The following is a 17166-nucleotide window of genomic DNA, read 5'->3' on the forward strand; positions in this document are numbered from 1 at the left end:
AGGAGACAAAGAGGTGATCTGAGCCAGGTGGCCTGCCAGAGCAGGACACGGTCACTGCCTGAGGCAGAGCGAGCTGTGGTAGGTAACCGTCTGAATAAGATTCCGGCTGGCCTGGAGCTGACACCTGAAGCAGGAGGCCTGGTGCTTTCTGGGCCAGCCCTTGTTCTGGGCACAGGTTTACATTTTAATTTCTTACTTCTTCTGGACCTGAAGCTGACAGGAATTTGGCAGACTTGGTGAGGAACTTTGAATCACACCCTTTTCCCTCTAAGGAAATGTAAGACGAACACATGAGGCCATCCTTCAAGGTGGACAAAATGTAATGGTTATACAGGGGGTTTTCCCATAGGGGAGACCCTTCCAAGGTCAACTCCAAAATGGTGTTGATGCCAAGCTAATGGATATGATGAGGCTGCTGAAAGAGGCTGGTTAACGGCTGCATGGCAGCAAAGTTTTTACAATTGACTGTGGGAATGGTATTTCTCAGAGCCATGTGTTCAGACCTTTGGAATAAACTTAATTTTACAAAACTAATATAAGGGACTTCCCTGGCAGTCCAGGGGTTAAGACCACCCTTCCAGTAGAGGGGGCGCAGGTTTGATCCCTGGTTGGGGAACCAAGAGCCCACATGCTGCCTGGCGTGGCCAAAAAAACACAAAAAAACAAAAAACTAAAACAAAATGATGCCATCCTCTTTGCCACTACCTGAGGCCCTTAGTAGTACGAAGATACTTGGCCCCTGCTATGAACGCAGCCCCCTCTAAGAACTGCAGCTGAGCCGTGAAGGCCTACAGAATGGTCACCAACACTGGACCGTTTCTCTCAGATGGGTCTGATCTGGGGGAAGAGAGTCCAAGGGAACAAGAGGGCAGCTGGCAAGACTGCGTGGGAACACCAGAGGTACAGTCAGCACCGAGAAGTTGGAAATGAAATTCTTTTAGTACTTGACAAATTCCAGAAACCACTAGATGCTCTTTACTTCAAAGGGAGCCATTCTTTGTAGAACTGCGCTTCTATTGTATGTATGCATCTCAATGTTCTGTGAAATTGTGTCCTAGGAACTCACTCTTGGGGTGACTGACTTTGTTTTTATTTCTCCGGCCTGGCATGGAGGTGATACTTCCAGAAACTACTGCAGATCGGCCCATCTGAGTGGTCAAGCTGGGCTAGCTACCACACATGTCCTACAGGTCATTATTGATGAACCAGTAGGAAACGTTCAGGGCACTGTAAGCCTGGAAAGGCATCACTGAGGGCTCAATCTGAACCACCTCTGGAATCTTCTAATCTTCTCTGCAGTTCCCTCTCAGATCCTCACCAGTTACCTCGTGCCCCACAGGTCGAACTTGGTGAGGCCCCAGTGCCCCACAACCAAGCCAGGGCACTTGAAGCCAATGGTGTGGGTAACTGCTCACAGCACACCTTTCCTGAGTCTCTGGTGATCCCAGATTAGTTAGCACTCCTTCCAGCAAGCCCGCTGTGCCAGTGTGGAATGAGGAGGGCTCATGGGAAAACTCCTTCAAAGCTTATTTCCACGCTCTGGAAGTAAACAGACTGACCTTTCCAGGACCTCTGTTCTTAGTTCAGCCATAGTCAGATAGTTTCCTTCTCCCTCCCACCAGAGCCTGAGAATTATGTGCTTGGAGGGCACTTGGGAACCATGGGCAGTGGTTCCCAGGAAGCGATCTTTCCTTCATTCTGTAATTGCTTGTTGATGGATTACTATGTGCTAGGAATTATGCTATGGCTGGAAACTTAACGAGGAATCATAGGCACGGCCCCACTCTCTCCAGCAGGGGAGAGAGACAGACAAGCCATCACACAGAGATGTGAGGAGGACTAAATGAACAGAAGGCTAGAAGAGCACAGAGCATGAGCACCTGATCTTTGGGGAGGAAAGGGACAGGACTAGGGCTGACCCCAGGTATCCAGAAAAGGGCTGGAATCCAGGGGCACGAGGAGGCAGTGGGAAGAAGAGAGGTAGACTGAGGATCGAGATGAATGAGGGCCTAGATGAAATTTTGCTAGGCAGATGGATTATTCCAAATGTTCCTTTATTACCACTGTTCTGCGGGTAGGTGTTTCTGTCTTTGAGCTTAAAGAGGCAGAATATCTTCTGGAGCAATTAAATGAAATTCTGAATACAGTAAATACACCCAAATCCCTGATTTATTCCTGGGAAAACTAGAGCTCAAATTATCCTATGTTTTATGTTCTGATGGCCCTGACCCACTCCCATGGGTTGAAGCCACCGTAGCAAGATTTTTGATTGACAGCACAAGTTCTTGCGAATGAGCTACTTAAACCCCTGTGGAATGATAGCAGTGATCTGTTAGTTCTTAGAGAGAGAGGTGAAGGACCCGGGACCTCCCTGAAGATGATTCTGCTCCTTTTCCCTCCCCTTCCAACCAAGGTGATTATGGTAACAGGGGATCATCCCATTACAGCCAAGGCCATTGCCAAGGGTGTGGGCATCATATCAGAAGGCACCGAGACAGCAGAGGACATTGCTGCCCGGTTCAAGATCCCTGTCAGCCAGGTCAATGCCAGGTGAGATCCCTGAAAGGACTCAGATCTGCCATTTTTTCCCTCCATCCTTAGCCTGCCCCACCCACTAACATTTTCAGAGGTTCTTTCTATAGGTAGGATGTGCAGAGTTTACTTACTGCAAAGTAAAACATAATAGGAAAATGACCAAGCAACTATGTCAGTGGGTTTTCCGATGAAGGTGGGACAAAGAAGGAGGTAGAGAAGAGGGAGGAGGAGGTGGGAGAGGAGGGAAGGAATGCAATGTGCCAATCTGGGGACAGTGCGTGGCTGGGGACAAGTGAGGAGATGGGGTTGAAAGGAGAAACAAGGAGGTTAAAGCAAAGATGGCTTAGAGGGCACCAGGACACCTGGTGAATTCTCAACACTCTGAACTAGTCTTTTGAAATTCCTCTCCCTCAGGGATGTCAAAGCCATTGTAGTGCATGGCTCAGAACTAAAAAATATGAACTCAGAGCAGCTTGATGAGATCCTCCAAAACCACACTGAGATCGTGTTTGCTCAGACCTCCCCCCAGCAGAAGCTCATCATTGTAGAGGGATGTCAGAGGCTGGTAAGGGAGACCAAGGAGGCTTGGAGAATCTGGAGGGAACCACATGGCACAGCCCAGCCCCAAACCAAGCATAGGAATGTGTGGGCTGGGCTAGAGGAGGCTCCAGAGAGCATCCCATCATGAACCCCTGAGACAGGCATCCATTTGGGGGCTCCCTGTGAGTTTTGCTATCTCAGGACGTGCAGGAGAAGGAAGGGCCAAGAGGCCTAAACCAAGCATGATTACATCAAGAAACAAGGGATGATGGAATCAAACTGACCTTTGGGATGGGTCCTCAATCTGACACAATAATTACTTCACTCTCTCTGTGCTTCACCCAGGGAGCCATTGTGGCGGTGGCAGGCGACTGGGTGAACGACTCCCCCGTGCTGAAGGAGGCGGACATCGGCATTGCCATGGGCATTGCTGGCTCTGATGTGTCTAAGCAGGCAGCTGACATAATCCTGCTGGACGACAAATTTGCCTCCATCGTCATGGGTGTGGAGGAGGGTGAGGAAGCAGGGTGCCCAGGGTAGGGTGAGGAAGCAGGTGCCCAGGTTGGTAGGTACCAACTCTCACCTGCTCAGACTCAGGTGAGAGTTGGGGTACATTATTCTCATTCCCTTTGCCCATCCTCCAACCTCCTGTACAGACTGGGAGAAATCACTGTAAGTCAAAATTTTGCAAATTAGATTCAGCTGGTACTTAGCACATCACTCTCTGGAGCCCTTATGAGACTGGAGGAAAGTCCAGATTTTCTAGGGAGAGTGGGGTTCTAGTGCAGCACAGCATTGTTTTTCTTCTCTCATGGGGATTCAAGTGGGTCTACAGTAAGTTTCAGGGTATAGCTATACCGTGAGACTACTCTGTACTCCACAACCTCAGGAGGACTTTCTAGCAACCTGTTGTCTGAATGATGTTGACATATCAAGATCAGCTGGAGCCTGATCTATGAAGTGACTGCATGAGCTAAACTAAGCCCCCTCTTTCCCAGAGACAATACCCACTAGCGTACAGGAGAACCCCAGAATTCTGCTTCCCCGGCTCCCTGATTTCTGATTTCTGCCTGGAGCTATGTTATGAAAATCTATGATAATCCACATAATAGTAATAGTTAACATTTTATTTAGACCTTGTATGATCCTCAGTAGTTTATATCCACTCAATTCAATGAACTTTCTGAGTATCAACTATGTACCAGGCACTAGTCTTGATCCTGGGGATACTATAATTGGGAATAAAAACACACATCCCTGCCCTTGTGTAACTTAATTTCCAGTGGAGACAGACAGACAATAAAGTAAACTGAACAGTATAATACAAGAAGACAAGTGCAATGGGAAAAAATGAGTAAAGCAGGGAGTGGAAGGAGAGATGACAATATTAAAAAAGGTTGTCAGGGAAGGACTCAAGCCATCTTGCAAGGCAGGAGGAATGAAGGTGAGGGGTGCCCAAGGTCACAAGCTAGTTATGGCAGAAAATGGAATTAGAACCCAAGCCCAGGCTCTTTCCACTTCAGACTTTTATTTAAATTGAAGTATAGTTGACTTACAATGTTCTGTTGGTTTCTGGTGTGTAACAAAGTGATTCAGATACAGATAGATACATACATACATATATATGTATGCACATATATATACACATATATTCTTTTTCATATTATAGTATATTACAAGATATTGAATATAGTTTTCTCTGCTATACAGTAGGACTTTGTTGTTTATCTATTTTACATACAGTAGTTTGTATCTGCTAATCCCAAACTCCTAATTTATCTCTTCCCTGTCTCTCCCTTTTCCCCTTTGGTAACCCTAAATTTGTTTTCTATGTCTGTGAGTCTGTTTCTGTTTTGTAAATAAGTTTATTTGTGTCATGTTTTAGGTTCCACATATAAGCAATATCATATGATATTTGTCTTTCTCTGTCTGACTTACTTCACTTAGTATGATAACTTCTAGGTCCATCCATGTTACTGTGAATCAGCCTTAATCTTCTAATGGCTTTTATATTGGCATTCTCACACATATCTAAGTATTAACAGGCCCCACCCTGCTTAATTTTCAGAGATCAGATGATAGTAGCCATGTTGAACCCAAGAACAAAGAGTATACAGATATGGCATGTTAATAAATCACGGCTCTAATTACGAGTCACACAATTTAGAAACAAAACTGGGGCTGCCAAGGCCTAAGACCTTCGGACCCTTTCATGGACTGTGCCACTGCTTTGTAGTGGTCTCTCTGTCCAGGAGCTGGTTTGTGGGAGGCGTGATGTCTCTGTGCTTCTCACAGAAGGTTGACCATCCTTCCCAGGCCGCCTGATCTTTGACAACCTGAAGAAATCCATCGCCTATACCCTGACCAGCAACATCCCTGAGCTCACCCCCTTCCTGCTGTTCATCATCCTCGGTATCCCACTGCCTCTGGGCACCATAACCATCCTCTGCATTGACCTGGGCACTGACATGGTGAGGACTAAGCTGGGATCTAGCTCATGGAACTCCTGTGAAACAGACTGAGGAGTAGGAAAAATCTGTGTCCGGGGAGAGGGGCAGAGCTCGAGTTACTTCTGAGTTTCCTTCTGAACTGTGTGTTCCCTGTCGCTTCCACCCTCCATCCTCCAGGTCCTTGCTATCTCCTTGGCTTATGAGTCGGCTGAAAGTGACATCATGAAGAGGGCTCCACAGAATCCAAAGACTGATAAGCTGGTGAATGACCGTCTCACTGGCATGGCCTACGGACAGACTGGTGTGGCCAGAGGAATGAGGGGTGAAGGGAGTGGGGAGCGGCTGCACCAGCGTGGCCACTGGACCAATCTTGGCTTGGAAGTCAGGGAGATATTTTCTTAACAACAAACTGTGCTGGGCCCTGGGACACAAAAAAAACATTGATCTCTGATCTACCCTTGACTTAAGAGTCTAGTCAAAAAGGAGCAAAAGTACATAAAATGATGGCAAGTTGTTCTCCAAGTGCCAAATGAGTATAGATAGGACATACTGCAGGAGTACAAAGCAAGAGGACTCACCAATCTTGAGGACAGTTGGAGAGGCCTTATGGAGGAAACAGGACTTAAACTTGGTGCTGGAAGATAAGGCTTAGACTAGTAAATGGATGGTCTGGTGTGGGGGACCAGAGGATACCTGATTGTTGAAGAGTGAATAAACCAGTTTGGTGGAGTGCTTATTCCTGATAAAGAAGTAGTGGAAAATGAGGCTGTGGACACAGGTAGCATTTATAGCAGGGGCAGCTTTGAAAGACGTTTGAGAGCCATTAAAGGTCTTTGTTCTTGAGTTCCTAAATACGATAGGGGTACAGGAAAGAGATGGGGACAGAGGAGACAATCCTAATATCTAGAGATGGAAACACATAGGAAAAAAGCACAGATTTAGGATCCATACCTATGTTTGAATCCCAATTTCACAACCTGTATGACCCTGGACAATGACTGAGTCTTTTTCGTGCTTCAGTTTTCCCACTTATGAAATGTAAATGATAGTTCAGAATTGTTGTAAGAATCAATGTCCACTGGTCCCTACACAGTGCACAGATCTGTGGTCAGTAGGCAAACATTAACGTCAGCCATAGCCGTGGTCCAGGCATGAGGTGGTGGAGGTTTTGACCAAGGGAGAGACAAGGGGCAGATGGGAGAGATGCGACGGGATGAGAGGACTTGATGAGTGCCCTGGTGTCAGAAAGAATGGACAGGGAGGAGTCCAGCACTCACTCAGTGGGGAGAGGGAACAAATCCCCTCTAAGGTCCTTTCCAGTTTTAAGCTTATATGATAAAAAGATGACTCTAGATTACAGCTTAGAAAGAAATGTCAGAGTTTGGAGACAAGTCCTACAGAGATGGTGGGATCAGATCATTAATGGCATGAATCTTCAGCAATACAGCTCAGACACACATCAACCCTGCTAGAAGCAAGCCCCAGGCAGCACCCCTTCCATGGTCTGCCTTTTGAGATCCTTCTCTGAATCAGGTTCCCCTGACCTGAGACTCTATCACTCACAGGGATAATCCAGGCTCTGGCAGGATTCTTCACCTACTTTGTGATCTTGGCTGAGAATGGTTTTAAACCTATTGATCTGCTGGGCATCCGCATCAGCTGGGAAAATCGATACCTCAATGACCTGGAGGACAGCTATGGACAACAGTGGGTGAGTAAAAGGTAGGGTAGTAGATTGTGACCAGTAAGAGTGAAGAAGTAATGAGGAAGAGTAAGTGTAGCAAGTTTTTGCAGAGTAGGAGAATGGAGGCACCAGGCAGACAGAGATGATCCTCATCTTCAGTCCTACAGGAGCTTTCTAACATTTGTCCTCAGTCTCCAATCACATCAGCAAATATGCTTCTCTTTGTTTACGATTACTTCATTTCCATTCATTCTTACTGTCTGTTGTCTGTCCTTATCTTCCTGGGTCTTTTTGGCTTCCTTGGACCTGGAAGTCTACTTTGTCAATCAACTTTTTGGAGCTGATTTCTGGTTTTCCAGGTTCTAATCATCATTGTCCCAGAAATGAGTGCTCGGTCCACTTTCTCCTGTTATGCTCCTTTTCCATGGGTAGTCAAAGAGTATGATTTTAAATCTGAAAATGTATTTTCTTTGTATATCTCTTCGTTGTTCTTCTAAACTTTTCAAACTTAGAGGATGCGTCTCTGTATTAGTCATTCCTAACACCCAAGATGAATAAGGTCCAAACCGAAGCCCTCCAACCAACAATATTTGCTTAAGAATTTTAGTGAGTATGCTTGTTTGCATCTGTGAACGCCCATCCCAATTTCTAAGACAGTGGGAGATGTGACGCCAATTTTTGCTAGAATCATAGGACCATAGAGTTCACACAGTCTACAGAGGACATTATGGTCTATTGGAAAGATTTAGTGACTTGCTTAAAGTCCCACAATGAATCCCTATAACAGTTGGACTAGAAATCTGGACTGATTCCTGCCCGGCACTTTCCCACTTCACCATGATGTCTCCAAATCAAGATAACTGCAGGTCTCTCAAAAGTATGTTAAAATCGGGGCTGTTGGAACATTGCCCCTCATACACAGTAGGCTTCCACTATCTGAGCCTCATGAGACCAACAGATGTCAATGTTCCCAGCTACCAACACTGCTCCAGGGTCCAAAGATGCCCAGAGTCCTCATTGCTATGTACCTTGTCAACATCTCCTCAGACCTCGGATCAAGACCCTTGTTAGTTTTATATCTTGATACCATCTCCCTGCTATCAAGATGAAGCTTGACACATGTTTATTTACAATAAATTAAAGATAATTAATTTGAATTAACATCAAATTACATCAGTGACGTCTTGAGATATTCCAAAATGGGTTGAGAACAATTGCCCTGTGGAATAAAGGCCATAAGGCAAGGTCTCTGCCTCTTCCACTGCTGTAATCTTCAGATAATCGAGCATATAGCTGCCCACCCAGGAAGTACCCTACATACTGCTAGATAGCTCCTTATCTTCTAAATACCTCTAGCAGTAATTCCATTAATCACCATTCTTTCATTCATTCATTCAGCAAGTATATGTTGAGCATCTTCTATGCACCGGGTACTGTTTTGTCCCTGGAATATAGTAGTGAACAAATTTGGCCAAGTTACTGCTCTCATGGAGCTTATATTCTAGTTAGGGGCACAGAGTGGGAGGGAAGAAAGATAATAGCCAAATATATAACATATTGGGTCCATGGATTTTAAGTCCAAGTCCAAGAAGTGTTGGAGTTGGGATACTAGAGTAGGTGAGATGGAAAGATAAAGACAGTGATCAGAGAGAAAAGAGGTGCTTGAAATTAGAATCACAGAAAAATTGTGGCTATTGGAAAAGACAATGTCTGGAGTTTAACCATGGAAGTTAGCAGCCGGGTGGGGAGTAGAGGATACAGTTGGAGGAGAAGATCAAGACGGTGAGACCATGGTACGGGGAGGATCATCAACATGTATATTTAAACCTCCAAAACCGAGGACACAGCAGTTAGAGTGATGGTGAGTCAGGAGCTAAAATTTTCAAGTGATGTTGGGAGTGGCTCAGTTTTGGTAGCTGGCTGCAGGGGATAGTGGTGGTATGATCTGATGCACAGAAATGTGCTGACAGGTCTCATTCTAAATTCAGTGCTTGGCTCATCGATTTCCAGCCTTTGTTTTCTAATTGTTTAGGGCTCTATATTTCCCTCCAAGTACAACATTGACCACATCCCATGAGGGTCTATCTGTAGTATCTCATTATTGTTTAGTCTTACATATTTTCAAATTCTTTATTCGATCTACAAGTTATTTATAAACATGCTGTTTTATTTTTTTTTAATGGGCTTTTTTTTTTTTCTCCAGTCTAATTTAGATGCTCCTCTCCTGTGTTTCCATAGCCCTCTGTGATCTCCCTCTTGTAACCTACCTACTGTGCTGGCATAGCACATTTATCTTCCCCACTGGACTCTAAGCTCCTTCTGTGTAAAATGTGAATGAAAGAATGAACAAATGGATGAGTGAATGCCTCCCATCTGGTACCACTCTTCGGGTATCCCTTTCCCCTCTGCATGCAGATTCCCCTCTGGCCCCATCTTCCTTACCTTTTTCCTCTGACCCTGTTTTCCTCTTGAAGTCCACCTTCTTCCCTTACACCACCCTTCTTCTTAGTGAATATTTATTGAGCCATAGTACCTGCCATTCACTGAATGAAGCATGGGGAGAGGAGACACAGAGATAAGTAAGACGAGGTGCTTGCCCTTGAGGGGCTCTCAGTCAGGGAAGGCAAACATATAAACAACTCACAATTACAACATGGAAAGTGCTAAGACAGAGATACATGTGAAGGGCTGCAGGAATCTAAATAGGGGACCTATCTCAGCCTTGGGGTCCGGGGAGGCAGGAGAAGGAAGAAGCCTTTGAGGCATATTTGAATCCCTCCTGACACTGATGGCTCCCCTCTGCCCGCCCTCCCCCAGACCTATGAGCAGCGTAAGGTGTTGGAGTTCACATGCCAAACGGCCTTCTTTGTCAGCATCGTGGTTGTGCAGTGGGCTGACCTCATCATCTGCAAGACCCGCAGAAACTGTCTTCCAGCAGGGCATGACGTGAGCACCGCCCACCGGCCCCAACACTCTCCCAAACTGCACCCCTAACTCTCCTTCCCGACCTCCAACACACCCTTAAACATTTCCTCTCAGAAACAAGATCCTAATATTTGGGATCCTGGAGGAGACGTCCTGGCTGCTTTTCTGTCCTACACTCCAGGCATGGACGTGGCCCTGCGAATGTACCCACTCAAGTGAGTAAGGGGAGGGGTGCAAGGCAGGGTGTCTCTGGGCACAGGAAGAGCACATGGGAGGAGGCATGTTTGAGCAAGGAATTCAAGAGGGGAGCAGGCTCCACTCAGTGATGTAGAGAGAACTGCCTGAGCTCCCAGAAGGGCATCTTATCCGGGGAGGAATTAGGGACTGTACCAAGTGATCGCAACCCACTAGACATGCAAACTTAGCAGATTTGCCAGTGCTTAACAGAGTGGTACCTTTTCTATGATAATGTGTGGTATAGCTGTCCCAGGCTACACATTGCTTGGAGCTGGTGTAATCATAAAACAGCCTAATCTATGCATGGCTAACTCTGCTGTACTTCTGCAAATCCATTTTAATGTTCATATAGGTGGGTGGGCACACTGAAATTCTTATTGTCTGGGACCTTGTTTGGTTCAAGTCCCAAGTTTTTGTTTCTTTGTGTTTTTACATTAGTATATGCTTGTGAAACTTTTCCATTTAACATTTTTATAAAGAAAAAAGCAAAACTCCCATTTCATTCCCACCCTGCATTGGTAACCTCTATTAATAATTTAGTGTGTAGTCTTCCAACTGATTTTCTATGTGTTTACACACTTTGCTCACCTTTCTGTCCCTTGCAGTGTTCTACACAATGCTTTGTATTCTGTAGCTTTCTGTCCCTTGCAGTGCTTTACACAATGCTGTGTATTCTGTAGCTGCTCAATTAATGTTTAATAAAAGACATTGGCACTGCCCTTAGATACTGTCAATTCCAGGTTTGAATTTTGGCTGTACTGTGTATTATTCTATGGCCTTGGACAAGCTGGTAACCTCTCTGAGCCTCAGCTTCAACTGCAAAGTCTCGATAACACACACCTGGCAGATTGTTCTGATAATTACAGGTAGAAATGCATATAATACATGAAGCACGACATTTGGGTCCCGGTGGGCACCTTGTTAATAGTAGCTCAGTTGTTGCTGCTATTAATGTCAACATATAAATGACAGTAAACGTGGTTGAGCATTAACTGTGCTCCCAAACACTCTTGTACGTACCTTGACCATAAAACTCATCACCTAATACTGTGATTATTTATTTTGTGTGTTTATCTAACCTCTTTTCCCTGATTGCTTGAGCTTCTTGAGATCAAAGACCATCATGTCATCATGTTTATTTCTCCAGGACCTAGCACATACACAGAGTAGACATGATAATTGTTGTTGAATGAATGCATGGCTGTATGTCCGTAACTGTTTATACTGGTTGAGGGGTGTGTGTGTGTGTGTAATGAACCATGGCCTAGGCCTGCCCTGTCCAATATGGTAGCCACCATCTTTATGCAACTATTGAGCTCTTGAAATATGGCTAGTGAGACTGAGAAATTGAATTTATAATTTTAGTTGACTGAATGTTAAAAACTAAACCAGTGTCAAATATTTTTCAATTAAATACAACTTTATTGTTTTGGTTAGACTACATTTTCCTTTAACCACTGAAAATTTAGTGTCTGACTTGAGATACACTGTCAGTGTGAAATGCTCACTGGGTTTCGAGGACTCGGGATAAAAAGAAGAATGTAAAATAACTCATTAATTATGTTTATATTGATTACATGTTGAAGCAATAATATTTGGGGTTAAATAAAATATTAAAATTAATTGCACTTTTTTCTTTTTACTTATTTTCATGTGCCTACTAGAAAATATTAACTAGCACATGTGGCTCACAGTATACTTTTTTTTAAATAAATTTATTTATTTTATTTATTTATTTTTGGCTGTGTTGGGTCTTCACTGCTGGGCGCGGGCTTTCTCTAGTTGCGGCGAGTGGGGGCTACTCTCCGTTGCGGTGCATGGGCTTCTCATTGCGGTGGCTTCTCTTGTTGCGGAGCACAGGCTCTAGGCATGCGGGCTTCAGTATTTGTGGCATATGGGCTCAGTATTTGTGGCACGTGGGCTCTAGAGCGCAGGCTCAGTAGTTGTGGCGCAGGGGCTTAGTTGCTCCGCGGCATGTGGGACCCTCCCGGACCAGGGCTCGAACCCGTGTCCCCTGCATTGGCAGGCGGATTCTTAACCACTGCGCCACCAAGGAAGCCCTCACAGTATATTTCTATCGGACAATGCTGCTCTAAGCCATCTCTCTATCATCCAAGGGACAAATGTGGTCCTGATTCAAGCCCTCCCCAGAGTCCATCTTCCCGGTCTATAGAAGAAATTCAGGAAGAAAAAGATTTCCTCATCTTTGCAATATAGAACAGTGTATATATTCCCTGGCAAGATATACCCCACATCTAGTCTCAGACCCATCCTGCTTGGAGTTTGTGGGTGCAAGGTCTAGAGAACCCAGAAAGCAAAGGAAGTCTCCCTCAGAGACTCCACAAAAGCTGGTAGACAATCTCTGTGAACACTGCATGTACCTCTAACACGGCATTTATCCCTTTCTGTTCTCACTGGCTTTTCATGCTCCTGTCTTGGCCCCTCCGCCCTCACTCCCCAGGCTCTGACCTCCTCAAAGGTAGGGATCAACCTCCCACACAACAAACCAAACACTCGATTCCCAGGCGCTGTTCTCTGCACCTGCCTTTCACTGGCCCCTCTATCTCCGCCCCCGCTGACCAGCTTTTGCTCTCTTCAGGATAACCTGGTGGCTCTGTGCCACTCCCTACAGCGTCCTCATCTTTGTCTATGATGAAATCAGAAAACTCATCATCCGTCGTCACCCTGGCGGTAAAGCTCCCCTGCACCCTGGCCTGAGAGTCTGCCAGCGTCCTGACCAGCTGCCCCACTCCCCCTGGTTCCTCCAGGCCCACTGCCCTTCTCCCCAGCTCACTGTCCAGCCTGTGCTGCGCCTGGATCCTGCCCTCTAGTCCTTGACCCCAGCATGCTGCTCCTTCCAACCCTCAGGGCCCTGCCTTCCACCCTCAAGCCTCCCACCTTGTCCTGGCTCACCCTTCTGTTTTTCTCCCCTTGAGGCCTTCCCCAGTTCACTCTGGTCTCTTCTCTTCCACAGGCTGGCTGGAGAAGGAGACCTACTACTAAACTCAACAGAGGAAGATCTTCACATGACATCAGGGTGTCCTGAGCGCCAGGTGGGGGAGGGTTGGGGTAATGAGTTTGGGAAGACATCTGAGAGTGCACATTAGTTGGGGCAGGGAGAGGCCAGGAGGAAGAACCTTGGATGAGAGAGACAGGTGATCCTAGGGCTGGGTTGAGGGCACCATGGATAGGAGATGAGGTGGGTTGAGGGGAGCCCAGCCTGCATCTGACTGGAGCCCAGCAGGGGGCTCAGTAGCCAGTCAAGAGAGTAAATGTTTGCAACAGCCCTTAGCTCCTGGATGTGTCGCATCTGATTTTTGGAGAATGGGGATTACTGTGACACTCTCTCCCTAGGTCTTCATGGGAGCCAGGCAGGGGAAGTCTTTCAGGGACCAGAGTCAAAAGGCTGAGAAGGGATCAGAATCAAGCATCCTTGCCCCTTGAGGGCTACCCCCTCAAAGTCACTCTCCAACCCGACAGAGAGCAAGGACAGGACGAGTCCTGGGATCAGAGAAACAGAGGAGGTGAGAGAGGAGCAGGGGAGCCACACCTCACAGAGGGGCCGCAGCGCCCGCTCAGGTCCTCAGATCAACGTACAGACTCATAGACTTTTCGTGCTAGACCTTATTTCATCACGAAGAACCTGAGGTGCAGAGAGGTTAAATGACTTGGAAGGGGCCACGTGGTGAGTGGTGAATGTGGGGCCGCTGCCCTGCCTCTGAGGAAGGGATTGGTGTTCCCGTAGCCCCAGTCATTAGGGCATCTCGACCCCATGCCAGCCCTCAGCTGTTTTCTCTGGCGTAACCTTGAAATAGAGGCTGGAACGACGCTGAATGGATCCCTGTAGCCTTTACTCTAGGCAAAGCACCCGCCCCCTCATGCCCCAGCTCCACACAGGTGATGGATGTTCCCCAAAGCCTGGCCTCCGAGCCTGGGCCCAGCACTTGCTGCGTCTCAGGCACGTGAGGAGTCCCCGGGAGACTTTCTCTCCTGCCCACCCTTGGTGGCAGCTCTTCCTTCCTCTTCACCCACTCGCTGGCTTTTGCCCTGTGAGCTGGTCCACTTTACCCTGTGGATCGGTTCGCTCTCAGGCTTCTTTTAGAGGAGAGGGTTGGCTGTGCCGAACAGCATAGAGAGAGAGAGAAATGCTGAGAAAAGCTGGTGGAAATCGTAGACTGTCACCAAAAACAAAGCACATGTGTTAGGTGACTGCACATTCTGTCTGGCGGTAGACAAAGGCCTTACTTACACCATCCATTAATCCATACAACAAATACATTCTTACCACCCCACCCGGTTTTATAGATGAGGAAACCAAGGTCTGTCTGATGGCAGAACTTGTGCCCTCAACCACTTTTCAGGCTAGTCTTATGATGAAGGCTGGGCCAAAAATATACCAATGCAAAAGAAGAAAAATAGGATAGTGATAGGGGAAGGGCTGTGGACGAGTCTGGAGGATGAGAGGCCATGGACTAGCAAAGGGAAGGCTGTCATAAGGTACACCAGCCACTCTCCCCCTACATCGGGCCCTCCTCAGAGGTCTCTCTCCCACCTGCTCCCCTCCCTCCTCCAACACAAGGTCTCCTAGGGACAGGGCTGTATCAGTCTGGGGTCCTTCCCCGATGCTGACAGGGCTGAACCAGAGCCCGGAAGATGGAGGGGCCAGGGTGTGTGTGAGTGAGTTGGGGTGGGGGAGCATGGAGGGGCCAGCTCCTCAAGTTTCAGTAGCAGGAGCTTTGGGTGTCTGGTGGGTTAAAAATACAGAGGCCCCACCTTAGGGTCATTTGATATCGGTGGCTGAGCCTGAAGGCAGGGGCCTAGAGGGAAGGATTTGAATAGAAAGTATAGAGAAAAGTATGGGAGAGGAGGACAGGGAGGAGGGGACGGGTGCAGCTGCTGGAAGGGATCCGGGTGGCTCTGGAGAGCCAGGGCCAAGGAGAGGGAGGAGGATGGGATGAAACAGCCTGGTAGCTGCAGAAGCAGAGAGGGAATGGGGCAGGCCTGGGTCACCGTTTTGTCCCATCTCACACCCTGGGGGTACGAGAGGTCAGATTCAGGATGGAACGAGTCTAAGGTCCCAATGTCTCTGTCCCAGTGTTCCCCCCTCCTCCAGAGCGCAGCAGAAGGAGAAGCTGGGGCTGAACGTCATCTAGGTCATATAGGTACGGGCGGGTCCACCTGTCTCTCCTGCTGTCTTTGCTCTGGTCATGGGGCTGTGGGCACGTTGGTCACTCCCTTGAGATGGGTTCTGAGGTCTCTCCAGCTCCAGCATGCCCTGCCTAGCTACCTCTGGCCTCTCCTGCGCCAATGACAGCTGTCTCTCTTGGACCCACTCCTGCCACGTTCTTGAGATTTTCCCTGGCCTTCCTTGCTTAGCCGTGTAAGGTCTGCCCTGTGGGAGTGCGGAAAGGTCATTCCTCTAACATAACTTCATGGTGCAAAACACCTGCTGCGCCTCCAACATCGGAGACACCTCAGGGTGGGCATGGGGGCTTCTGACTTTGATCTAGCCTCTCTCTGGTCTCCCTCGTGCCTCTGCTTACCTGTGCGTGAGCCCTGGAGGGCCGTGAAGAGGGTCCTTGAAGGTACCCAGAGCTGAGCCCATCCACTCCGCCCTCACCCCCAAGCTGGGATCCAGGAAGTTCGAGCCCCTCTGCACCGGCTCTGCTTTGGCTCTCAATGCACAGAATTAAGCAGCATCCTTGGTTCAGGGCACAGGGCCCCACCTCTTCATGTTTCCCAGTGTTAATTTTTTCCCCTACCGTTGATACCTGATCCTTTTTGTCTTGTCAAAGACGTAGGAATGAACAGTCACAATTCGCTCTCCTTGGAATCATTCAGCCAGGGGAATCCTCCTTCCCACTGTGCCCTAGAAAACCAGTCCCGTAGGATCCGAGTGGAGAGTACAAGCAGGAGTCAGCAGCCCAACGACTTTCTCCTTCTCCTCTCGGGTCTGTGGGCAGAGAAGCCCCAGATGCGCATCTCCAAGGATGGACGTGGGCCAGCACTTCACGCCCCACGCCCCGTCCTTCCTCTGCATACTCCAGTTAGGAGTGTTGAGTGAAGCAAAGGAAACCGGCTGGAGCTGAGCCAGGGCGCCAGTCCTGGACTCGGCTCCATCTTTTATTCAGAGAATGACCTCATCCTTGGTCTTGGTTCTTTAAAGGGAAGTGCAGGGGGTCTCTTTCCTGCAGCCTGGATTGCATTTGTACTCCCCCCGCTTCCTCCACGGGATCAAAGAAACAGACTCGACCTAGAGGAGAGTCCCAGCTTTTAGGACTTAGAGGCAATACCACATTTGCCCCACTTTTTACAAATGGACGACAAATTTAACCTCTGACCCAGAATACCTCCTCCTCCTCTGCGGCCCCATTTCCCTCTCTCTGAGTACCCTTGCCCTCGCTCCACTCTCCCTAATTACCCCCAAGCCTCCCCTCCCCCAGCCCCAGCTTCATTTACCTCGGACTCATCTGGTCTTATTTTTAGCTCCAGCTTTTTCCTTTCTTAATATGGCGATGAGCTCCTAGGCTGGTGTGGGCACAGGGGCCGAGGAGCCCTGGACATTGGGGGGGAGGGGGAGGGGAGGAGGCTCTGGGAGCCTGGGTGAGAGGTGTTGGAGGTAGGAGGATCCTGGCCCTCACGGGGCCGTCCTGGCCTCAGGAGGTTATCCGTCTCTCCTGCCAATCCTGGAGACATATTTAGACAGGACCAGGAGGGGGCCGAGGGGTGCCAACCTCAAGGGCAGCTCCGGTTCCCTCCCCGCCCCCTGTTCCTAGCCCTCCCCCTGACCCTGTT

The 17166-nt window shown here is 47.9% G+C and overlaps 1 protein-coding gene across 1 annotated transcript in view; it reads left to right on the forward strand.

Moving 5' to 3' along the window:
• LOC132503782 (sodium/potassium-transporting ATPase subunit alpha-4-like) overlaps positions 1–13374 on the forward strand; it is a 28983-nt gene extending 15609 nt beyond the window's left edge. Inside the window, 12 exon segments of the mRNA XM_060120579.1 lie at positions 2414–2550; positions 2950–3100; positions 3421–3589; positions 5392–5546; positions 5703–5826; positions 7091–7236; positions 10027–10133; positions 10135–10155; positions 10249–10283; positions 10286–10349; positions 12971–13062; positions 13346–13374. Of these exon segments, the coding sequence (XP_059976562.1) occupies positions 2414–2550; positions 2950–3100; positions 3421–3589; positions 5392–5546; positions 5703–5826; positions 7091–7236; positions 10027–10133; positions 10135–10155; positions 10249–10283; positions 10286–10349; positions 12971–13062; positions 13346–13374 (1230 nt within the window).
• Positions 13375–17166: the final 3792 nt, after the last annotated feature.

The sequence above is a fragment of the Mesoplodon densirostris genome, chromosome 2 (assembly GCF_025265405.1).
Source record: "Mesoplodon densirostris isolate mMesDen1 chromosome 2, mMesDen1 primary haplotype, whole genome shotgun sequence".
In the NCBI taxonomy this organism is placed as follows: Eukaryota; Metazoa; Chordata; class Mammalia; order Artiodactyla; family Ziphiidae; genus Mesoplodon; species Mesoplodon densirostris.